The sequence below is a fragment of the Sceloporus undulatus genome, chromosome 6, assembly GCF_019175285.1.
Source record: "Sceloporus undulatus isolate JIND9_A2432 ecotype Alabama chromosome 6, SceUnd_v1.1, whole genome shotgun sequence".
In the NCBI taxonomy this organism is placed as follows: domain Eukaryota; kingdom Metazoa; phylum Chordata; class Lepidosauria; order Squamata; family Phrynosomatidae; genus Sceloporus; species Sceloporus undulatus.
This window is the reverse complement of record NC_056527.1, coordinates 87209106-87232891: the sequence shown is the minus strand read 5'-3', so window position 1 is coordinate 87232891 and position 23786 is coordinate 87209106. Positions and strand designations below refer to the sequence as shown.

Here is a 23786-nt window from a genome sequence, read left to right as displayed (position 1 = left end):
CAGCCCTCCTTATACACGGATTTGCCATGCGCGGATTTGAGCATAGGCGCATGGCAAATCCAGAAGTTGTCTCCAACTTCCCTCCCCTCTTTCCTTCCCTCCCTCCACTGCTGGCTGAGACTTCTGGGAGTTGAAGTCCAAAAAAAATCTCTTAAAGGGCACAGTTGGAGGACCTATCACAGGGTTTCCTTGGCATACTTCTCCACAGAAATGGTTTGCCATGGCCATCCTCTGAGGCTGAGAGAGTGTGCCTTGCCTAACGTGGGCTTCATCATGGCCAAGCTGGGACTCGGACCCTGGTCTCCAGAGTCACAGTCCAACACTCAAACCACTCCCCCCCCCCCGCTGTCTCTGGGCTTCTTTCTTACTCCAGCCTCAAACATTAACCTGCAAGCATAAAAACTACATTTCCCACAATCCTCAGCCACGGCCGTCAAGGTGAGGCGGAACCTTCCTTCCACAAATCTATGGTTTCCTTTGAGCGAGTTAAAAAGCCAAGGACCACTTCCGGCCCCAAACCGGAAGTGGAGCTTCCGGCCTCCCGGGAGGCGGGATGGCGGCTCGAGCGGCGCTGCTGCTTCTGCTGGGGGCGGCGGGAGCCGGACCTGTCCCCGCCCAGGGCTCCCGGGGGGACCGGGAACCCGTCTACCGCGACTGCCTGAACCACTGCGAGAGGCGCAACTGCTCCGGGCCCGGCTTGAGGCACTTCCGCTCCCACCAGCCGCTCTACATGAGCCTCACAGGTAAAGCGGGGCGAAGTTCTACCTTTGTGAGGGAGCTCCTGCCGCGCCCACCGCAGCGGGCGACTGAATTCGAGGTCGGCAGCGTGGTCTCCTTTTATATAGCCACGCCCACAACGCACAGGGCCACGCCCCCTCTTCCCTATTGGTCCGCGGGTCGCTTTGTGGCGCCGCTTACTTGGGTTCTTGGCCAATCACTGACGCTTTATGCATTGGCGGGCGGGGAGAAGTACTGTTTACCTAGTTATTTATCATGTTGTCTTGAAAGCCGCCTTGGGTCTCTTTGGGAGAAAGGCGGCATAAAAATGAAACAAACAAACAAATACTTTTTAGTTCAATATCTTTTATTTAGCATTATTTATCATCTTAATCAACCGTACAAACAATAAAATTAATTCAATCATGCAAACACATTTATTCCTTCTTTTTATCATCTTCTTTCATCTTCACTCTTCTCTTTACCTTCTCTATACATTAAATCCTTCCTACTTTCCTTTCCTCTTCCTTCTACTACCTCCTTTCTCCTTCCTTCCTACTTTCCTCTCCTCTCCTTCCCCTCCCTCTGTTACACTCTACACATTCTTCCCCTTTACCTTCAGCACCTACACATACCTTCCACTACATACCTAAAACTCTTATTATCAATCTTACCTTCTCCTTCCTTTCTTTCACCAATAAATAAAATGTTTTAACACGTCGTACTCCACCTTAAGCCTTGAGGAGAGGTGGGAAATAAATAAATGTATTATTACTGCTTTTGCAAGCTTTTGAAGTCACACTGACTTCTTTATCAAGCAAAGGAGAAAGAAATTGGAAAATGTTAGTCATAGGCCTGCATTTTGCTGTTTCTGGTCTTGGTTCAGATGGTAGGGAGGGCTAAGGTAAGGTTTTTGTTTCATAGCTTAGTTGGGAATCTTTACCTCTCAACCTATATGTGAAAGGGATCTAGGAGTCCTAGTAGACCACAAATCGAACGTGAGTCAGCACTGTGATGCCGCAGCTAAAAAGGCCAATGCAATTCCAAGCTGCATCAATAGAAGTAGAGTGTCTAGAATCAAGAGAATCCAATGACATCCAAACAGTGATAACTTTATTGGACCAAAATGCACAATTACATGTTGCAAGCTTTCAAAGTCACACTGGCTTCTTCATAAGGCAAACAGGAGAAAGAAATGGAAGATGTGAGTCATAAGCCTGCATTTTCAATTTCTGGTCTTAGTTCAGATGGTAGGGAGGAGGGCTATCTGCAGGCTGGCATCTGCCCCTTTTTTTAGCCATGTGGTCACTGGTAGATTTTCAAAGTCAAGGAAATTTAATCTCCATTTGCAACTCAAAGAAGATGCTTTCTTGGAATGCAGCATGTCACCTTCCTTTGTGTAAGTAGGAAAAACACTGTGCTATGGTTAGTAAGGAAGAACCACAATTCCATTACTTTTGAGGTTCCATGTCAATGATATAAAATATACTTCTGTGTACATACAATTGTATACAAAAATAAGTTCACTGGTTAAGCATGGTCCCAATTAAATGGAACCAGAGGTCTGTTCCAGTGTGAAACTCAGGTCAAGGAGACCAGTGCTCAAATTCTCCCTCAGGAACCCAACTAGGCCTGTTAGGCCTTCTCAGCATAACCTGCCAGAGGGTTATCCTGAGGGCAACATTGGGGGACATCCATATATGTCACCTTCTCTTTGAAGGACAGGTCAGACACGCATATAATAATTCAAACCTGTGTATATAGCATTGCATCATTAAACGTTTCTCACCTTGCCTCTCACGAAAGTTTAATCCTTTTCACCTTCAGAAATTGCTTCTCAGGTGGTGCGTCTGAGTTGCAATTGACAAATCCAAGTTTCAAAAATCCATTTATTTCCAAGAAATCCAGATAGGATACTAGATTGTGATTTTAATATAAATATTATATTTGCATTTTGGATTTCTCTGTCCAAGCAGGTTAAGGCCACAATTGATCTGCATCGTTAAAATCAAAACATCAGTTTTGCTGTTCAGTTTTACTAGCCAGAAGAAAATAAAATCAGAGAAATTAATTGACTCCTTTTAAATAAAACATATGTGGCAAGGCAAGATCATGTATCTCCTAATCCCACCCTATTCCAATTATTTTGATGACTCCAGCACTTTCAGGTATTGTCCAATAACTATTTATCTTTGCTTTACAAATTTCCCTCCATTTCTGTTCTAGGCTGGACCTGCAGAGATGATTGTAAATATGAATGTATGTGGCTTACAGTGGGGCTTTATGTCCAGGAAGGCTACAAAGTGCCTCAGTTTCATGGAAAGGTAAAGCCATGTTTGTAAAGCCAAACTGCTTCCACTGTTTGAATATGTGAAGTTGCATTTTCTCAGATTCAGGCTATTAGTCTAACTTGCCCAGTGTTGTGGAGTTTTAGAGGTAAGGAACATTTGAAATCCCAGGAGCTGTTGGAGTCCCGCTCCTATCATCCCTCACCACTGGCTGTACTGAAAAGGCTGCTGGGAGTTGCAGTCCAATATTGAGAAGGCTACACATTTTTCCTCCCCCACAATATTGCAGTTACTCTTTAGGACTTCCAACAGAGGACTTTCTTATCTTTGTCTTGTGGGAACCTTCAAATACAAATGACAGGGCTTGAACATAAGGCCTTTAATATGCAAGGTGCATGCTGTGCCATGTTATGACATCTTCATACAGAAATAAATTTTTGGACCAATAGTCCCAAGAATATTTTTACTTTTGTCATCCCCATGAATTTGATACGTTTTTCTTAGACAAGGAATACTCAGAGATGGTGGTTTTGCCATTACCTTCCTCTGAAATATAGCCTACATTACCTGGTATTCATTGGTGGTCTCCCATCCAAGCACTAACCACAGCTGACCATGTTTAGCATCCAGAATCAGGATATTCTGCTTTTAGGGTATTTAGCTATTTACTTTTAAATAATTATGCAATTGTTAATTTTGTGACTGGATTCAAACCTAGCTTGATCATAGAAAAGGTAAAAATGCAAATCTTTCTGATTTTGTCCTCTTTTCTCTGGCCCCACTGGAAAACCACACAGCTGCATCTTCACTTAGGTTGTCTGTTCTCTGCCCACCTCATTTGGCATTCTCTTTTGAAAATATTGGGTTAGTGCAGCCCCCTCAAATCCAGTGTCCCCCCGCTACCACTCCCACCCCCACACCCCCAATTCCCAACCTCCACAGTCAAATAGCATTTTGTCTGGTAATGAAGGATTTTATGGTCCAGTAGTCCTGGAGGGCTTAATTTGGTAAAGGCTACTTTATCTCTAAGCCTTCTTGGGGAAAGGATATATATGTTCTCATTTCTAGTAGATGACATTCTTTTTTTCTTCTTGCTGTCCTTCTCTTCTCCCCTGCCCACTCTCCATAGTGGCCCTTTTCCCGTTTCCTGTTTTTTCAGGAACCAGCTTCTGCCTTTGCTTCGTTACTTAATGGACTTGCCAATTTGGTGATGCTGAACAGATACAAAGCTCTTGTCCCTCGTTCTTCTCCCATGTACCATACCTGTATCGCCTTTGCTTGGGTGAGTGATTTTTAAATGTTGTTTTCCTATGGTCATAATCCTTTTATATGTGTCAGTGTACATCAGAAGCTACCTTACATGATGCCTTTGCGGGGGTGGTGGTGGTCTTAAATTACACTAGTTGGTAAGCTAGATAAGCATCATTATCTGTCCATTGAAGTTGTGGCTGAGGTACTAAAAGGGGGGGGGGAAGAGATGTAAAAAAGCCGCCCTGATTGTTCTCAGAGGGGCGGGATACAAATTATTATTATTATTATTATTATTATTATTATTATTATTATTATTAAAAAGAGGGAATAGAGAGGTATAAAATTAGTTCCAGACTTAGAGGCCTGGACAATGAGAGAGCAAGGATTCAGGAAGCACTTTTCTTTTACTGATGCTTTTTTCATCTCATCATTTCCATAATTTCATATCTGAATCAGGTTTATTGATATCAGTACCATATGAGAATCAGCTGGGGGCTTAGATGAGCAGCTCATTTTTGTATATTTCTGCAGTGTTTGCTTCATAGCTTTATTGATTGATCTTATAGAATGTGGTATTTTCTGGCTATTCTTCTCTTGCTTCCCTTCAGGTTTCATTAAATGCCTGGTTCTGGTCTACAGTTTTTCACACTCGAGAAACAAACCTAACTGAGGTGAGCAATTACATTTATGTGTCATGAAAACATTGTCAAATCTGAGTAGGGATATCTGTTGTTGGAAAATTTTGATGGCTCTTGCCAGTTGTTATTTCTTTTAGGATAAATATTAAATTGCAGGTTAATTCTTGCCCCCCCACGTAAACAGCACAAACCTCATGAGACTTTCTTCCAGATAATTGAGATCAGAATGTTTTCAAGCTAAATTATCACAAATAGTATGTGTTGCATTTTGCAATAAAGACAGCTCCTTGTGCCAAAAGGAACACTATTTGAGACATGATATAAAGGAAAAAGGGGTAAAGATGAATAATGATATTTCAGTACATGTTATGCATAGTTCAGTTTATTGTTAGGGAATGAGGTCTATCAGTTTTGCCAAATTTATTTATCATGTGACATTTATTTCTCACCTTTACATAAAAGAATTCAAGGTGAAGTGCATGATTATCTTGCCCATGCCTCATTTTCTCCTTGCAACAGCCCTGTGAAACAGGTTGTCCAGAGAAAAATTGCTGGGCCAGGGTGACCCAGTGAGCTTCATGGCTCTATTCTAGTCCAACAGTCTATCCACTGCATCAGAACCACAAAGACTTTGGAAGATGCAGACTTTGAGACACAATAAGGAGGGTGATGTTACTAGGGCAAAGCCTACCTAAAATGCCCTAGTCAAGAATTACACACAAAACCTTTTCATATTTTGGGAGAAAGAGTAATGTGGAGGATCTCCATGTTACTCTAAAAAAGAAAGGAGGAAGCATGAAATATTTTAAGCTATTATATTTATTTATGACATTGAGTGAGATCTTTAATGCAGCTTTATCTTCCCACAGAAAATGGACTACTTCTGTGCATCAGCAGTCATCCTTCATTCTGTTTACTTGTGTTGTGTCAGGTGAGTCTTCTGAGAAGAATCACAGTGCAAAAGTCTCTGTACTTTTCCATCTGACTGAACTTTGCTGCTTTTAATGACAGTGGAGACTATCAGACAGGGACAGGAGCAAAGCAGATTGCTCTCCCGTCCTTATTCCATCCGTGATTGTGTGAAAGACATTCTTGTATATATTTTTGGATTGACTAACCGTTTGTGCTCACTTTCCAAATGTATATAGTCATGCACACTTTTTGAAACTGATACTTGTTTTTGTATGCCTCCTATCCACTGTGAGCAAAATGATTTACAAGACTTACAAGACAGATTTCTGAAGCAAAACGAATTCTCTCTTGCTGTCAGTCTTGAGGTGCATAAAATGGATATATTTGTATGGATATGTAAAGCCATTTAATTTTTCCTAGCTGCATTCAATATCTTCTACAGATTTTCAACAGGAAAGGTTAGAAGGACATCTCATCTCCTTACCTTTGTCTCTGCAGTCCCACAATTCTCTGTTTGCGTGTTTAGCTTTTACTGTCAATTTGGACAGCATCAAAAGAATAGGCCAAGAACTCAATAAGATATGGACATGAAAAGGAAACAGTCTTAGAGACAACTAAGGACAATTTATTTTAAAATAATGACAATAAGAAAGAATAGCAATTTAGGAGAACAAGAGTAGCAATACATGTTCTGAAATAAAGCAGAGTGTTTAGCTAGAGCTAAGATCAACCAATTTTCTCCTGCAAAGGTGAGCAAAATATATACTGTATTTGTGTTGTGTCAGCCAAGATTCCTAGCAGTGGGTTTGCCTCTGCAGCATATGTGTACCTATATGCGTAGAGGAAACAGGTCAGCTATGATGCCCACAACCTGTTATACCCTTTGGCAATTTCTTTAGTACATCTGCTTTTCTTTGCAGAACCCTGGGTCTAAAATATCCAACCTTCGCCACTGCCTTTGGGGGCTTCCTGCTCCTCTTCCTGGCCTGTCACGTCTCGTACCTCACACTCGTGCGCTTTGACTATGGTTACAACATGGCTGCTAATGTGGCAATTGGTGAGGCTCAATGGAGTGACATCCATTTATTTTTTTAGACAAGCTGATATGAACAACTGATATGTTGGTAGAGCTTGTGTGTGTGTGTCAGGAGATAATATGAGGAATAACCTCTGTGGGTTGTTTGGTTGCTTTGGGTGACACTGTGGCATTTTAAAATAAAACACTTGAAAATGAGCCCTTCTTTAAAACAAAACACATGAGAACATCATGCCTTTTTCTGAAGCCAAGTTAGTGTCCTGGGAGGCTGGTGGTAGCACTCATTTGTTTTAAAATGACATGAACTTCCTCCACATCTTGTTTTACAGCAGAAGTGCTTGCCATGTTTGTTTATTTGGTCAACATGCCACCAAAATTTGGTCATGCAGCAGCAAATTTAAATGCAGAATGATGCTCTTCTTTTTCTTTTCTTGGTGTCACAACCAAGCTGACAGATCCATCATGCATGGCAGCAGTAGGGTGGAGCAGTAGGGTGGAGCAAGGTGCCAAGAAGAGAAGCAAGTGCCTTATGGGTCCTATGTTGCCTATTACTGAGGAAAGCCCTATGTAGGAATTCTCCTGGCCTATCTTAGTTAAAAGAAAAGGCTAAGGTCCAAAATAATCCAGTTTGAGACCACTTTAACTGTCCTGGCTCAGTGCTATGGAATCATGGGAATTGTAGTTTATTGTGGCACCAGAGCTCTCTGACAAGAGAGGGCTAAATGTCTCATAAAACTACAGTTTCCAGAATTCTCTAGCATTGAGCCATGGCAGTTAAAGTGGTCTCAAACTGGATTATTTCTTCAGTGTGTTTTGGACCTAAGTGTCAAAATTGTTTCATATGTATACTGGCCTTGCTGTATTGCTGTTTACATAGCAATTATAAGACAGTTCCTAAAAGCTACTGATGCTGCCATGCTCTGATAGTGATATAAGGCAGAGTGAAACAGCTGCTAGAAGGCCGGGAGCAGTGGGGAATTGTCAGAGAATAGAGCTGTGGGTGTTGTATAGTCTGTCTTATATCCACTAAATTAAGTCTGCCACCTACATGTGCAGTAGTGTGTGTGTGTGCTTGGCCCATCATGAGTATTAAGGTAAAATTCAACTTCCCATCCTGTCAATATTATGTACATTGACTAGGGAGGCCTCAGTAGATGGCAGTGACCTCTTGGCCTTTGGCTCTGTCAGTGAAGCATCTTAGGCCAGAAGTACTGTCCGCTACTCTGTTGATATTCTTATTCTCTTTTGTTCTTCTGCTAATCTTTACAGGCCTCCTCAATCTTTTCTGGTGGCTGGGCTGGTGCATGAGGAACCAGCAACGCCTGCCTTATGTCTGGAAGTGTGTGGCAGTCGTGCTGCTGCTCCAGGCATTGGCTCTTCTAGAGCTTCTGGATTTCCCCCCCTTGTTTTGGGTCTTCGATGCCCATGCCATCTGGCACATCAGCACTATTCCTGTCAACATCCTTTTCTACAGGTCAGCCTTAATTCCCCCCCCCCCCCAGTAAGTCGTGCGTCTTCTGATCTCAGAGGTTATTGCTACAAGCTGTGGCCCTTTTACCATATTTGAATGGGTTTTGAAAAAAGATTGGATGAGCCCATGGAAGGTATAGATCTCTCAACCATTATTAGCAGTAACTCACATGTTCAGAGTCAGTCTATCTGTAAATATGAGATGATGGGGATAAACTGGAGAAGATAATTATCTACAGCAGATGTAGGGAACATTTGATCCTCAAAATAGACTGCAACTCTCATCAGGCCTAACCACTAGCCATGTTGGCTGGGACTGGTGGGAACTGACCAATTTCTAGAGAGCCACAAGACTTCTATCCCTAACCTGCACCATATTTTACTCCATAGGCTGGTAGATTTTGGAATATTTGTGTAGGCAGTCAAATTAAAAATATAGTTTATACTGCAGAACAAGTCTACATTTACTTTGTTTGACCAGAGAATAATGTGCAAGACACTCCATGTTTCTGCTGTTTTTGTAGAGTCACATTTCAAGATGTAATGTGTATCTTGTTAATATGCACCTGTGAAGTGTTGGAATGTGGTAGATGGAGGTAGGAGGAGATGGAGGCAGAGTCAGGATATGGTTAGAGGTAGCAGATCTTGGGCAAGTTAATTTTTGACCTGGAGCTCTCAGAATACCCGTGGCCATGATAGCTGGAAGATTCTGAAAGCTGTCATTGAAAAATAACTTTTCCAAGCTCTGATAAGTAGAAAACCCCAATTTTTTTTTGGTACAGTACAGATCATACCAATTATAAAGACATGTTCTAATTTATCTATATGCTGATTAGCTAATTTAGTCCACCACTTGATTGCCATTCCAGTAACTTTGTCATTCCTCTTCTCCCTGCAGTTTCCTTGTTGACGACAGCCTGTATCTTTTGAAGGCCAACTCTGATGTACTTAAAATAGACTGAAGCCTTTGGTGGAACATTGCTTGGAGCAGGGCATTATACTTTCTGGAAAATACCCATAAATTACTTCCATCATCCAAGGAGTGCACTGCTTTAGGCCTACTTTGTTCTGAGAATCTGTGATGACTGGCACTAATTTCTGTCCTTTTACATCTAAAGCATCCATATTCAGATTCTGTTGCCATGATATAATAAACAGACTGCCTTCTTTCCTAGCAATATCAGGATATATACCATTTTCCATGGAACCTGATTTCGATTCCTCATTTTGCCTTCCCAACTCGTTTCATGCCTCTCTGGGGAGAACAGGAACTATTTTGCTTGTTCTACTCAATTTTTTCTTTTCTGAGTGGCTTTCTTGGAATTAGGTTTTGCTAACAGGGCTTCAAAAACAGCATTGAAAATGGCAACAGCTACTTTGTGAAAGTGGAGTTTGTGCTGCAACCTTCTATGCTTGACTTGAAGGATCAATTGTTTCTGAAAAAGAGTTGTGTTATGCTGCTTTGCTGAGAGGTAGGGCCAGCCCTACCATTAGATAGAGTTGAAACAGCCACCTTAGATAGTAGATATGGATAGTAGATATGAGAAGCAAGCGGAACTGTGTGTGCCATAAAACCTGCCCTGGACTCTCTAATTTAACCTGCTGTCCTCAGATGCAGTAAGAAACATCTCTTCACCAGTGTTTCATGCCTCTCTGGGGAGAACTGATATTCTGGTCAGATTATGTGCATGAAATGGAGGAAGGCACATTATTGGCCTCAGACAATAAATGTATGAGACTGGCCTTATTGACAAGACCATTTCCCTCTTTCTTTGCTGAAGTATCAGAAACTTTTGCTAAAAGAGCTCCACTTCTGCTGTAGAAAGAAAAACAACATTGATTCTAGGTTGTTGTGACTGCTTTTAAACAAACAACAGCACATAGTGCTAGATTCAACCCTTGTAGAAGACATGTTCTCTTAACACTGAAGCTTTCATCCACACGTATATCCCATCCCAATTATAATTAATTTCTCCTTGTTGGCGTGGATACGCTGTACATGCTCAGAGACACTCCATTAGTATTACTATAGCACATGGTCCAGAGAACTTAATCCTGAATATGGGGTCTAAGCCATGGCCCAAATTATGGATGGAGAAAATCTTAAGGATTTACTTGACTGAAAACAAATATCAACAAGTTGAATACAAATATCAACAACAAGTTGAGATGAATGCTGTGAATTTTTAATCAAAGAGACTATTCTTACCTAAAACCTATTTAAGAATCAAACTGAAATGCAAGCCAGATCTAGCAAAGAAATAAGTAGCATTTATCTTTTTCATCTGCTCTCTATTTTTAAAATAGCGATATAGACACTGTGGACTAGAGTGGGGGTTGAGCATGTGGACAGTAAAATTTGCTTTCCTATCTCCAGCAAAACTCCATCCAGGCCATCAGCATCAGCCTCCAGTCAGCTGCTACTGAGAAGTTCACAAGCAAGGCCTGATGTGAAGATTCTTCCTCTGCTGCCTCTCCCCAGAATTTTTGAAGTCTATTGTCTCAGGTTCTCTTTTTGGCTGCTCTGGCTAGGTATTGTCACTGGACCAATGGAGTCCCACCTGAATTCAGTTCACAAAGCCTAAAGATTTCTTGTTTACTTTTTGCGTACGTACATCTTCTTTTTGTCTTTTGGAAGAGCTTAAAGTTAAGAGTCCCTTCTGGTCTGGGACTGAAAGCAAAAAGCTGCTTTCAAGGAAGTGATTTCTTGCACCTTCCTAGAGAGGCATCTTCTAATCTTTGCACATCTCTGCCGCCTTGAAATGACATCAGATTCGGCACTGCAAGTTCAGCAAAGTCAGCTGGAACACATGAATATGTTCTGCCTCTTAGGAAAATCTTCTGGAAGATAACACAGAAGATGAAGCAGGAGGAGGCCTGAAGTGCCTTTTGTGCAAGGAGTGCCAAAGTGTTCCAAAGTTACACAGGAAAACAAAAGAACCAAAGTTTTAAAAGGAAAAAAAGGCCGTCTGGATTGCCAATGTAGTTGTTGGGACTTTAATCAGCCACCAGGTGGCAATGGATGATAATTCATCAGTGCTTTGAAAGACTCCTTTAATTGGGATCTATCTGATAATAGACTTGGGTGTTATTCATATTTTATTTTAATACAGTTTTCTTTTCTTTTCCAAACTAGGGATGTCTTTAGAAGACTGTTAAGGGTTACTCAATGAGCAGATCAGCAGTGGCACTGTTTGCTAAACATTACTTTTTGTCTTTTGCAGGACATAGCTACAGAGTACCTTGGTATGCCCATGGTTGAAGAGTTCTATGTAATCTGAGTGTGTGACTTCTTGATCATGCCCCAGAATTCTTTGCAATTTACTGGGGTTCTCTGGCACCTGGGTTACTGTGTAAAGAGTTTAATGAAGGTAGGAAGTTCAAAAAAATCTGTTTCAATGGGTAACATTTACAATTATAATTTTCACTAGATCCAAGAAGAAAACGATTGGAAAGACCAGGAGGTTATGTTTCATTGTGATTCCCTATCCCACTCTTGCTGGCAGGGCCCCATGCCTCTATAGGCTGTGTGACAGGCAGACATTCAGGACTCAGCTATCTCCACCATTGCCATATCTCCATGTCAAGAAATAGAGTTGGTAATGCAGTGCTTCTCAGGAAATATGATGTAGAAATGATGTGCAATTATTTTTTTCTGGCACTAAATTTGTTCCCGTTGGCTACAGTTGTTTCCTTCTTCCCTGGAAACTTTGCAGGGGCCAGCAGCCCATGGCTCATTGACCAACAGCAGTCAAAGGACCACTACTCTGAGTAGCACTGGTGTAATGAAGTCAAAGACATAGCCATGTTAGTCTGGAAAATCAGTATGCAAACTGGTGTAATAGTATATTAGACTGGGACTTGAAAGATCTGGGTTCAAGTCTTCATTTAGTTGAAAGTCAATGATTGATCTTGGGCAGCCTGATCTGCCTCAGAGGATTCTTATGGAAGGAGAATTATTGAGCTGGTTGGAGGAAAAGTAGGATATAAACATAACAGATAAATAAAATAACACAACCTTCATGACTAGTCAAGTTCTCCCTGTTCCAGAGCTGCTCAAGGCACAAGAACTTTGCCAAGAAAAGGAGGAAAAGCGGCAAATCTTTTTTTCTAACTCTATGGCAGGATTTGTTCTTTCCAGTGAACATGGATAGAGCTCACTCTGCCAAAGAGGTTAAACAAGGGGATCCAAACAGGTTGGCTTACATTGTCAGGCTGTCAGAGAAGGTGGCAAAAATAAATGTAAACTTGTTTCAGTTGGTATAGATATGCCTGATATCTGGCACAGGTGTAGTTGCCAGACCCAAAACATAGCTGGAGCAAGGGCAAGCTGTGTCTGTTGGATTTGCAACAGTGTAAAGACCAGGGGGGTATAATTATCTGTCCCAGCCTATCACACAAATTTAGAATTTAGCATTTGGTTAAATCTTGTATGGAAATTTCAGGATTCTTGCCTATAAGAAACCAATCATGCAATTTCATGCATTCCTACTCTGTCTGGCTGCCATTGTACAATCAGGGAAATACCACTGATTGCAGGTCTAGAGATCAGGGTTCAATTCCCCACTCAGCCATGGGCCACTGGGCAACCTTGGGCAAGTCACACACTCTCCCAGAAAACCCTGTGATAAGTTCAGCTTAGGGTTGCCATAAATTGGAAATTACTTGAAGGCACACAACAAAGGAGGTATTGACAACCTCCTTCTGTAGTGTTTAAAAACATTTGCATTACACAAATCAAGAGGATTCCAGCCATGAATCACTTGATGCTAATATTAGACATCTGTCTACGTGTTTGGCTAACTTTCTCAGTCTGATGCCTTCCAGATTTGGGCTAAGATCTCCATCATCCCCAGCTAGCAGGGCCAGTAGCTATCATGGCAAGGGATGTGGGTGTTGCAGTCGAGCACAGCTGGAAGGTAGGGGACCAGGTTGAGGAAGGGTGAAGGATGACATATATCAGAGATGTGAAACATGTTGAACATTCAGAAGCCACATGTGCCAGAGACAGAAGAAATCCCATTTGTTGGTAAGGTGCTGCTTGTCCATGTCTCAACTCATTTCCACTTAGCCAGGGCTGAATTGAGAGGAAGATGTGGCAGACAGGTCTCTGCTTTCTCTTCTAGTACAATCCCCCTCGAAACCAGTGTAATGCATGGAAAGCCAACCAGCTAAATTGGCAGAGGGAGTAGAGAGTATAAAGTTCAATCATTGACACAGCAGGAGAAACCAGCTTTCTGTCCTCTTCACCCAGTTGCCAGGGGCAACTTTTGAGCCTCCAGGAAATTTTTGCATGCCTGCTTTTATATAGTAGCCACCTTCACGATTAACTCTTAATCCTGTCACTACAATCCAAAAGCCCCCCTTCTATGGTGGCCCAGTTTCTAGGAACTGTACATTCCACACAAGCTTTGCCAGCCCTTTTGGCTGAGAGCTTGGAAACTGGACGGCTGCTGATGACCTGTTCAGACTTGCATCAAAGGCCGTGGCATTTGTTGTGAAGGTCAGAGAACGTCAGAGAGCTGCTTCCCTAAATCCATTGAGGCAAAGCTCTTGGTCTCTGGGCAGCAATGATGGTAACCTTATTGTTGTTGAGCCCTTGCTTTGTATGCAGAAGCTCCTGGGTTCACATCCTGGCATTTCCAGCAAAAAGTACAAAGCAGAAAGACTTCTGCCTGGAGCAGTTCTGTTAAAGCAGGCAGTCCTGTGTTGGGCAGATAAATAGGCTACAATTCTGATGATGATATATGCAGGCATAACCTTTGATTATGTATATATGTGTGTGTATGTGTGTGTTTTGGGGATGTTATGGAAGAAGGTATGCCCTAGTATGGAGCAGCAGCAATGAGAGGAGAGGTTGGCAAGCCCATCTCAATGCCCTGAGCCACCCATTGGCTATGGGATGCATATGGCCACATTCTGGCTGCCTTCACACACTCAGAGAAGAAAGAGGAGAAACTTCACCTTCTTCATTGTAAGGGAGCAGCTTCACAATTGTGGAGGAAGCTTTGCTGGAGGCAAGTAGAGCCAGAATACCCTGAGGTTCACCCTTTTGCCAATTGGTGCCCAAGAATACAGAACTGTATTCACAAGCCCCCCCCCCCATGGCATCAGTGCACTGATGAAGCTTTCAGACAGTGTGCTTCTGGGATCTCAGCCATAGTCTGACTTGTTATAAAGCAGGTGCCAACGTTTCTATCACTGTGGTTGAAAACCCAGTGAAATGATAGAATGAGTGCCTTCTACTGCTGAGCTCAAGTTCTTTATCAAGAGAAAATACCTGTGGTCTCTTCCAACTTTATGATTGTAAGAGCTACATTTTGCAAGCACAGTAAATTATACAGAGTATACATGTATGTATTTTTCCTGATATGTACTGCTTTTTCTTTGGCTGGGTCTGTTTCTGCTATTTATGAGCACAAACAAAAAGTTGTACTGCCTGGGGGATCTTGAAAGTTGTTGTCCAGCCCATCTGCAGGACATCATGTTGGGGAAAGCTGGGTTATATTGTGCAGGATTGAACTGTTCTGTGGGAATGTCATTGTCTGCCACTGCTGGAGTATCAGTTTCCAAATCAAATGTTTTGAGACTTAAGTCTCAGCTGATGTATGTTGCAATTCCAATTAAAAAAAGAATGGTAATTAAATTTAAGCTCTAAACTCTTGACTTGCCTGATTTAGCAGTTTGAAATTGTGAAGAAAATCTTTCCAACTCATAATAATAGCCCTTTAATCTCCACTTATTTTTGAAACTCCAGTTGCTTCAAGGGCAGCAGCTGAAATTCAAGAGTTCCACAAAGGGTCAGAAAGGTTTGTGGACCTGGAAAGGTGATGACTGACGATGGCATGGGATCGATCTGATAATCACATGCTGCAATCCAAAGTTTGGAGACGTTACTTTTTAAGACTATGGGTCCCAGAAACCCAGCTCACATGGCCACATCATTCTGGGAGTTGTGTTCAAAGTAACTTATTGGAGCTCTGCTTTAATCCAGCAAAAGTAGCCCACATGTAGAAAACACATGGCTCTCTTGACTGTACAAAAGCTGGAGTGTGGGATTAATGGTGGCACGTGTTTAACCATGTAGGTATAAATATTTCATGTGAACCATTTCTCAGGCATTGGTTAGTCCTGGATACAGTGGATCCACAGTACTATGTGCCAGAGCTTCCTTGGCATCAGGGCCATGTAAACAAGGAAAGTAACAATGAGGGGAAACAGAACAGAAAGCACATCTCTGCAAGTTTTGCTGCTCACATGTGTCAGTACTGTGAATAAAGATGGAGTCAATGATATGGATGTATTCAAAACATGTTCAAGGCATGCAGAGTTTTATCCCATTTTATCCCGGGTCTATTTGCATTGATTATTCACACAGTCAACAATGCAAAACTTTTAGGAAAACTCAGAAAAAATCCTGAGATTGATTAGCCTGGGATTTGTGGGGTTTTGGGTAGCCCTCCCCCAAATGTTAGCACATGTATTCAAAATGCATGTGAACAACAGAGATTAATCCCACGTTCATCTAATAATCCTCTAAACAGCTGCTTCTCCTCCACCTACCCTGCTCTCCACCAGCTAGTGAATGGTGGTAGTCAAGGAGGAAAGTGCAGCAGTTTAAAAGTTGGGGTGGGTGTACTGTTTCATAGTTTTGATTGTGTGGAATTTTAGGTCTCCTCATTCAGGATCTTGGCTAAAATACTGTAGTTTGTGGACTATTCCTGTTAATCCAGCCTTTTCTTCCTCTGGAATACACCATTTATCTTGTCACTTGCTTATAGTTTACCACTTCACAGTCAATTCAGCATCCTGTGGCCACTTAAGCATGCTTTGCCCACACTGTGCTGTTTTGGGCCATCCCATTCAGAGTTTTTGGCCCCCCCCCCCCCCCGGTATTTTGCATTATAAGATGGCTGATATACTTCCCACAGGAATATGTGTGGTACTGTTACAGCTAAAAAATCATCACCACTCAAAGCTTGAATGCTGAAAACAGGAAATAACAATGGTACAGAAAGGCTAGTGCCAGCCTGGAATAGTGGTTTGAATGTTGAATTACAACTCTGGAGACCAGGGTTTGATTCCCCACTCAGCCATGAAACCCACTGGGTGACAACAGGCAAGTCACATTCTCTCCACCTCAAGGGAAGGTAATGGCAAGTCTCCTCCAAATAAATCTTGCTAAGAAAACCCTATGATATGGCCTTAGGATTGCCATAAGCCGGAAAGGACTTCAAGGCACACAACACACACACAGAATGGCCGCTTGTCTCCTAATACTATTTTCCCCAGCTGGGAAGGCAAGTAAATGCTGGCTAAATCTTAGGTTACCTTCCCAGCTCATATGGGACATTTGTGATGATGCTGAGAGGCCTGAATAGTGACCAACTTGGAACAAGGACTTATCTACTGTAATCCTCTGTAACATCTAAAATACCTTTTGGTGAGTGTGGTAATGTGGAAAATATTTAGTAAAGGTCAAGCATGTGAAGGCCACCTGACAGCCCTCCCCTCCACAAACACATTTTGTGTGTGTGTGCAAGAGAGAGAAAGAGAGAGAGCGTGCACAATTATAATCAAGGAAAAACATCCAACACAAGATTACTGAACAGACAATGTATGATTCCCAAATATATTTCCGATAATTTTTAAGGGAAATATTCTTAAATTACACAGTAAAAATTGACTGGGAAAAAAACCCCACCTGCTACAGCTTTTCATGTTCACTAGCTATGTGTTACAAAGGCGCATCACAACTGTTTTGTCATTGTCAAATATGTCATGAACAAAATCATCAGCCTGAGCAACTGGGACACAGACAGACAGACACAGACAGACAGTTACACACACTATAATGGGTTGAGCAGCACCTTTCATTCTGATTTCCCTACAATGACATGGAATGTTCTGTCTTTGGGTATTTTAGGGTTCTTTCACATAGTATGAACATGTGCAAAATATACTGTTTTTTATAGACCAAAGACCAAAGGAAGCAAAAAGGTACTAGCCCTTTTTGGTGCAGTGAGGTGTTTGAGAATACATGGCTAATGCCTAGTGAAGTTACAGAAGACAGTGGGGAGCTGATTTGGACTTTATCACAAAAGGGCTATTTTAAACTCCCACCACTTGACTCACTTCAGGCCACACTACCTCTCGGGGCTGAGCAAAATGTAATTGTGGACTGCATGCAGCCTGTCAGGATGGCTTTTGTGGCCTGCTGTTCCTCCCAGATTTTAAATAAAATTGTTCCCAAATGCTCTGAAGGCACATATCAACCCTAAAACTGTCCCAATTTAACAGGGACAGTCCCCATGAATCCTCTGTCCCCACACTTTTTCAACTGCTTTTGTTGCTCTCACTTTCCCTCATGTCCTCAGTGCTGCAAGCTAGGTTTAAAGTGCAAAAGTAGTTTGCACTCATTTAACTCAGGAGTTGGGAGAAGAGACAAGGGTGCAGAATCTTATCCTTTCTTATAGGCTCAGAGAAAAATGAACCATTCCAGTCCTCCACTAGCTTGTCTGATTTTTCTTACTAATAACTTTTGCCTTCTTGACCATAGTCTGATGTTGTTTGACCACATTTGCCCTCATTTTTATCTGTGAAATGTTGGAGGGTACTTTAAAAAACAAACAAACCTGCCTTGCGTATTGAATGAACTGTGTCGTATTTTTGCAGTGAGAATGAATTTAATGAATTAAAATAAAGAAAACCGGACAATGCACAGCTCTTGAGCATAGCAGCACTAGCACAGGAGGTAACAGTATAAGCGAGCAAGCTTTCTACCTATGTATAATGCAATATGATGTTTCTTTGGTGAGGGGCAGGATGGAGCCACTGATCAGTTTGGAATCAAGCTGACTTCTGCCCATTGATGAAAAAGATCCCTTGTACATCATCCACACCAATCTTCAGGCTTGGTGGCATAGAGTAGGAGTGGAAGTCGTGGATGCGATAGCCAGCCTTGATAAAAGATTCCTTGACGTCTTCTTCCTTCATGGGTACAACTGACAGTTTGGCTTCTCCAGCCAAGTAGAAGGACTCTTCCAAACCCCCGATCATAAGGAAATGGCCACCAGGCTTGAGGAGGGTGGTGACGTTCTGAAGAGCTCGATCAAAGCTTGGTCGATCTGGGCTCACAGCCTCGATGCAGAAAGTAGAGACCAAGGCATCAGCTGGTTGGCTGAGCACAAAACCTAATGGATTGGGTTGGTGGACATCAATGGGAAGGATCTTCTTGAGCTTCTTCTTGAGCTTCTGCTCTTTCTCTTTCCAGGGTTCCCTACAGGAGCCAGGAGCAAAATAGACAAAGTCAGGCTGCTGAGGATTCTTGGAGCTGTGTAAAAAAGTAACTTTTAATCTCTGCTCAGGACTACACTACTATTTCTCCAGTCAATATTTCTTCTGGTTTCTCCATGCACGATCAAAGCACCAGGACTTGTTGAACAGTATGGGCTCATAACTAGTCTGTTGCTCATCCGTTGCTGCTACCACTACCTAGGTTTCCCTGTTCTCTGTGATCCTATTTGCAATCTTCACAGTAGCTGGGGAAATGTGAATAGATCTTCCAAAAAACAATATATTGTTGTGATCTAGTCCTGCTTTAATGCAGAGCATTCAGAGGTGACTTGGTCTTGCAAGGGTAGTTAAACAGCCACTAGGTTTACAAAAGACCTGCTCCTGGTGGCGATTAAAACTGTTAGGAGTGATTTGTGAATATGAAACAAAACAGCTACCTGAACTGTTGGACTCTCCTTGGGGTATGGCCATGGATACTGTCATGAGCAGTCCCTGCATACTCTTCAACTGTCCCAATTTTGACAGTCTATGTTACTCCTCTGTTATCCCACTTTTACAGCTGTTTTTAAAATGTTGCAGTTTCTCTCTCCTCCCACTTCCTCCCTTTGTCCTCATTTCTTCAAAGTGACTTCAAAGCACAAAAGTAATTTGCTCTCACTTAACTCATCACAGGGGAGAAGAAAGGAAGAAAGGGTGGACTCTTGCCCTTCCCAGTAGATTTAGGCAAAAGCAAATTGCTGCACCCACTCCTAACATGTGTGCTCTTCATTAATAACTTTTGCCTCCTTGATCACACACTGCTGTTGTTTTGTGATGTGTATCCTGATTTTTATCTGTGAAATATTGGAATGTCTACCCTTGCACTTCATGATTTACTACTACATAACTGAATTGATGGCAGATTAGTTGGGTAGCAAGCTCCTGGATGATCACCATATGATGAAGTGTTTGGAACACCGTGGCAGAACAGGGAGGCAACATAAAGTTCTACTCTTGGACTAATGAGGAGATATCAGTACTGATGACCTAATTATGGGCACTGCAATTCCCACAATCCCTTATCAATTGGCCATCATGACAAAGCTGATGGAAGTTTTAGACCGAAACATCCAGTGATCAAAGTTTCTCAAGGCCAGTGCTAAATTATGATGTGGTATGGTTGGGGATTATGTAGGGGGCATTCAGCTCCATGAATATGGTGGCCTTCTGGAAGGTGTGGGTAGAGTCAAGAGGCCCAAAAGGTTAATTTGTGCATTGCAACTCTTGGAATGCCCAGAATCCTCCTCTGCCCAAAAGTAAATAAGAAAACAAATTAACTTGCTTATCATGCTGGCTTTGGAAAGCATATTCCTAATGCAGATCTAAAAATTACCATACATATTAAACTACAAGTTGAGGGCAGGTTTTAGTTGAGGGCAGGTTTTGGAGCCAGAGATATGGATGAAAAGTATGAACCATGGATATGTTGAGGGTAAAACCTAGGGACATGTAACAAAGGATTTAAAAGAGGAAGCAAAGGAAAACAGTCACCAGGGGATGGTTCCTTTTAAAATAAGAGTTAACGTACAGTACTTATAATGACTCGTGGAGATGTTGACTCAGATTTTTGGGGTCAATTTTTTAACTAAAATGTCTAGACTTACACATGTGTATATACAGTAGACTCCTTGGTCATGTATTCCAAGACACAGTCCTTCTGCTGACTAGTGGGCCAGATAGAACAATGTTAGGAAACCCTCCTCCCCGTGTTACATAGCCTTTTGAAACCTGATATCACCCTCCTTCATTTCTTACCCTTTCCCCTCAATCTTACAGACATGCTGGATATATGGGGACCAGTCAAATGCCCCTGGATTGTCACCATGCACCCAACTGTGGATCTCAGACCGGTTCACTTCCAAGTAGTCAGTAGCCACAATCTCATCAAAAAAGTCGCAGGCACTGAGGAGCTGGTAGATGGTGGGGCCTGAGCCAATATCGATAAGAGTCTTGCCATGGATTTTCCCTGCAGAGGGTGCACAGAGGGGAACAAAGTAAAATGTGCTCATGTCATGACAGACCATTTCATGAGGACCAGAAACTTAAATTTCAAAATACAGGCTGAAAACAGCAAGACTTCACAGGGTGGGGGGAAACAGTCCCAAATATATCTCCCAGCTGTATAACCTCAAACAACACACAAGACAATCTGATAACTTGAATCCTAGTTTTCTTCCAAGAGGTGATTTACCATCAAAGGCTTTTCTACTGGGAGCCATTAGAGGTGGGTGGGTGGTTGACAGGCAGGGAGACTGCATGCCTTGAAACACAGCAGTTCAGTTTACAGAGTAAGTTTGCACCAAAATGAAAGGAAGATGAGTAGAAGAAAACTGTAGCAACTATGTGTTCTTTTTCCTGTAGCAATAATATGAGATTTTATTTCCCCCTTTCCTATTTTATAAACTCACAGCAGTAACCCACTCTGCTTTCTTAGCATAGATATCAACTACTCCATTTGAAAATCTTAATTTGTTTGCATCTCCTTTACCTTGTTTCTGTCAGTCAAATAAGCTAAAGAGGTGGAAAGAAATTTGGCTTAACCTGAATGACTAGAGCAGGAGTGAGCAACTGTGATGGGGCTTTCATCCCTGCAGAGGGTCACAGTATCAGATTTTAAGCCAAAAAGTGCATGAAAATCAGCTCCTAAAGTGATGTACTTTCCTGTTTCCTTTTGGCCATTGTTCAGGATTTTGTGGGGTTTCAGAGCATGGTGTGGCACTGGTGAAGGACCAAAAACAATAAAAGCGTGTGTGTGTAGGCTTTGGGAGCTTCAGGGGGAGTTAAGGCCACAAAAATGTGGGGTCAGAATTTCCACATTCTTGTATTGGAAAGATGGGGCGTGTTTGCTTGTTAAGACCGTTGGTGTGGCATTCTCACAGCATCCACTTGAGCATCAGCTCAAAAAAGACGACATACATTGTCAAAATAAAGAACATAAGAAGGTGAAGGTGTGCATTAAAAAAAATTGCACATGCTAATCTATACGCATCTATGCAAATTTAGAATTTGTATATCTCACTAGAAGATACTTGGTATTTGCTCCATCAGCTGGTCAGTTCCTAAATGCTGATGGTTAAATTCAAGCTCCTTCTCTCTTTATGGTTCTTTAATTTTAAACCAGGCTTCCGTTTGAGAGTTTTGCAGTTAAGAGATCTGATTAAATAGAGGACTGTCACATCCCTGACAGCCTTTCAAATGGAAGAGTCCTATGTAACGCAGGATATATGATCACTCTATGCACTCAAGTTTAATCAGGTGACCAACTTTCAAATATTAAGCTGAGTTCTCTTGTGGTGTGTGCAAAATATTGGAACTCTCTCGCAAAACACACTGTCTTGATTTAACAATGGTCAACTACTGTCACAGGATGTGCAAAGCAAAAATCCCACACATCTAGCAAATAGCTTCAGCTGCATCAGTTCGATCGAAAAGCAGTGAATAACATATGCTGAGGTTTTGCAAGCTCTGCTTTGAGGTAGCAGCTCAAGTTTTGCAAAGCTGATAAACATTATTTACAATTCAGCTTTTTGAAATAGGCTTTTGGCTAGGAATTGACATGAAAGTAAATGTTCATGGACAATACGTCTTTCAAGAATAACTTATGTAAACTAGGCAAATGGACAAAAATTTTTCAAGGAGGCACATGACAAAGGGAGATTGTCTTTTTAAAAAATTCACTTGTGAAGCGGGCACAAACTTTACCTGTAAGTAGGCCTTTAAAACAAAGCAACCCAGAATATCTCCACTTTGCAGAGAAAAAGGTTACAGGTGCATACGTACCTGTGGCAAAGGCATCTGCCAGTCGACGGAGTTTCCAAGGCACAGCAAACTCTTCACTTGTGAAGTTAGCACGAGGTGGCATATAGTTATTCTGCAAGTAGGCCCTGGGGTTGAATGTCTGGTAGCTTTCAGCCACCGCTGCCACTCCAATGGCATTCATGGCTTGAGATGTGAAGAAGAAGCTTGGCTGTGCTTTCAGCTCACTCACCAGGCTGACATTGGGCAAGTGGTTTTATAGTCCTTCTTGCCCAAGGCATCAAAACAGGTAAATGGACCCAATCTGATTAGCGCCAAGTACTTTGGGCTGATACCATCAGAGTATCCCTGCAGGGGATCTATAAATTGGGCCCATTTCTCTAACACACATCCACGCCCTTCCGCTTGTGGAGTAATTGAGAAGACCTTTTCCCAAGAGCTTGATGGAGGCCCAGGCAGTGCTGTGGGGGCAGGAGTGGGGCTGGGAACAGATTGCCTTATCTCTCACCGGATAGTCATTTAATAACTGTATTGAAAGGACACTTTATTGAAGCCGTCCATCCAGTGTAACCAAATTAATGTCAGGAACTAGAGAAAGCTGGACAGCACCATCCTTCAGGGTAGAAGAGACTTGATGACAAATCTTGCCAGGCACCTGGATTTAATCAAAATTTGGAAGAGTTACTTTTGGGGGTCAAATTGTCTCAGCCAGTATGGCCAGTGAGATGACGGCAAAGGGAGACTGGTTGTAAATGGCCATGTGGCTGAAGAATTCTGGAAGTTGTGCTTCAAACAAATGAAAGTTTCTGAGCTCTCAGAACACTCTAAGTTCCTACTCAGCTTGGAGCGACAGCTGCAAATCACCCTTCCTGCCCATCGTATTAGTCTATGCACTATCTGGGCCACAGAATGAAGATTCTACCTTTGTGCTCACTCTTCTAAATATTAGATTTCAGCACCAGTCAATAAAACAGAGACAGGCAATGTGTTATACAGGAGAGATGTGTGATCAAATTTCCCAGTGTTTAAAAAAAATAATATAAACTTTCCAAAACCAAGGTACCCTCTGAGCTGTTGGACTACAACTCCTAGCACTCCAGACTGCCCATTCATGAGAGAGCTTTCATCTAATACATCACTCCCAACCAGGGCAGGAAAGCTAGCAGGGTGATGGGAGTTGTAGTCCAGCATGGCATAGTGGTTTGAGAGTTGGACTATACAACTCTGGAGACCAAGGTTCGAATCTCTGCCCAGCCATGAAAGCCACTGGGTGACCTTGGGCAAGTCACACTCTGTCAGCCTCAGAGGATAGCAATGACAAACCTCCTCTGAAGAAACTTGCCAAGAAAACCACATGATAGGTTTGTCTGAATCATAGAATCA

The 23786-nt window shown here is 42.1% G+C and overlaps 2 protein-coding genes across 5 annotated transcripts; one reads left to right on the top strand and one right to left on the bottom strand.

Moving 5' to 3' along the window:
* The first annotated feature begins 507 nt into the window (after window positions 1–507).
* On the top strand, window positions 508–19456 carry PGAP3 (post-GPI attachment to proteins phospholipase 3). Of its 4 annotated transcripts, XR_006104585.1 has the most exons (10): window positions 509–743; window positions 2944–3041; window positions 4135–4287; window positions 4865–4927; window positions 5764–5825; window positions 6727–6863; window positions 8112–8316; window positions 9211–11683; window positions 17988–18066; window positions 18586–19456. XR_006104585.1 is itself a non-coding variant. In XM_042474420.1 (8 exons), the coding sequence occupies exons 1-8, from the start codon at window positions 554–556 to the stop codon at window positions 9272–9274; spliced, it is 942 nt and encodes a 313-aa protein (XP_042330354.1). In that variant the 5' UTR covers window positions 508–553; the 3' UTR covers window positions 9275–14963. The 4 variants fall into 4 exon arrangements, 2 of the variants coding, with proteins under 2 accessions (XP_042330354.1, XP_042330353.1); XR_006104586.1 differs by lacking the exon at window positions 17988–18066; XM_042474420.1 differs by lacking the exons at window positions 17988–18066; window positions 18586–19456 and having other exon boundaries at window positions 508–743; window positions 4165–4287; window positions 9211–14963.
* On the bottom strand, window positions 18028–22587 carry PNMT (phenylethanolamine N-methyltransferase). The gene is made up of 3 exons (XM_042474422.1): window positions 22428–22587; window positions 20403–20613; window positions 18028–18591 (listed from the first exon to the last, which is right to left on the bottom strand). Exons 1-3 carry the CDS (start codon window positions 22585–22587, stop codon window positions 18162–18164), a joined length of 801 nt encoding a protein of 266 aa, XP_042330356.1. The 3' UTR covers window positions 18028–18161.
* Window positions 22588–23786: the final 1199 nt, after the last annotated feature.

What these genes read in the sequence shown, in the direction of transcription:
- PGAP3 (XM_042474419.1), top strand. Translation starts at nt 554, where the DNA reads ATGGCGGCTCGAGCGGCGCTGCTGCTTCTGCTGGGGGCGGCGGGAGCC. An exon ending in TGCCTCAGTTTCATGGAAAG is followed by an intron (nt 3,042 to 4,134) that starts GTAAAGCCATGT and finishes CACTCTCCATAG; the next exon opens with TGGCCCTTTTCCCGTTTCCT. An exon ending in GGCTGCTAATGTGGCAATTG is followed by an intron (nt 6,864 to 8,111) that starts GTGAGGCTCAAT and finishes TAATCTTTACAG; the next exon opens with GCCTCCTCAATCTTTTCTGG.
- PNMT (XM_042474422.1), bottom strand. Translation starts at nt 22,587, where the DNA reads ATGAATGCCATTGGAGTGGCAGCGGTGGCTGAAAGCTACCAGACATTC. An exon ending in GGCAGATGCCTTTGCCACAG is followed by an intron (nt 20,614 to 22,427) that starts GTACGTATGCAC and finishes CACCCTCTGCAG; the next exon opens with GGAAAATCCATGGCAAGACT. An exon ending in TGTAAGATTGAGGGGAAAGG is followed by an intron (nt 18,592 to 20,402) that starts GTAAGAAATGAA and finishes TGGCTCCTGTAG; the next exon opens with GGAACCCTGGAAAGAGAAAG.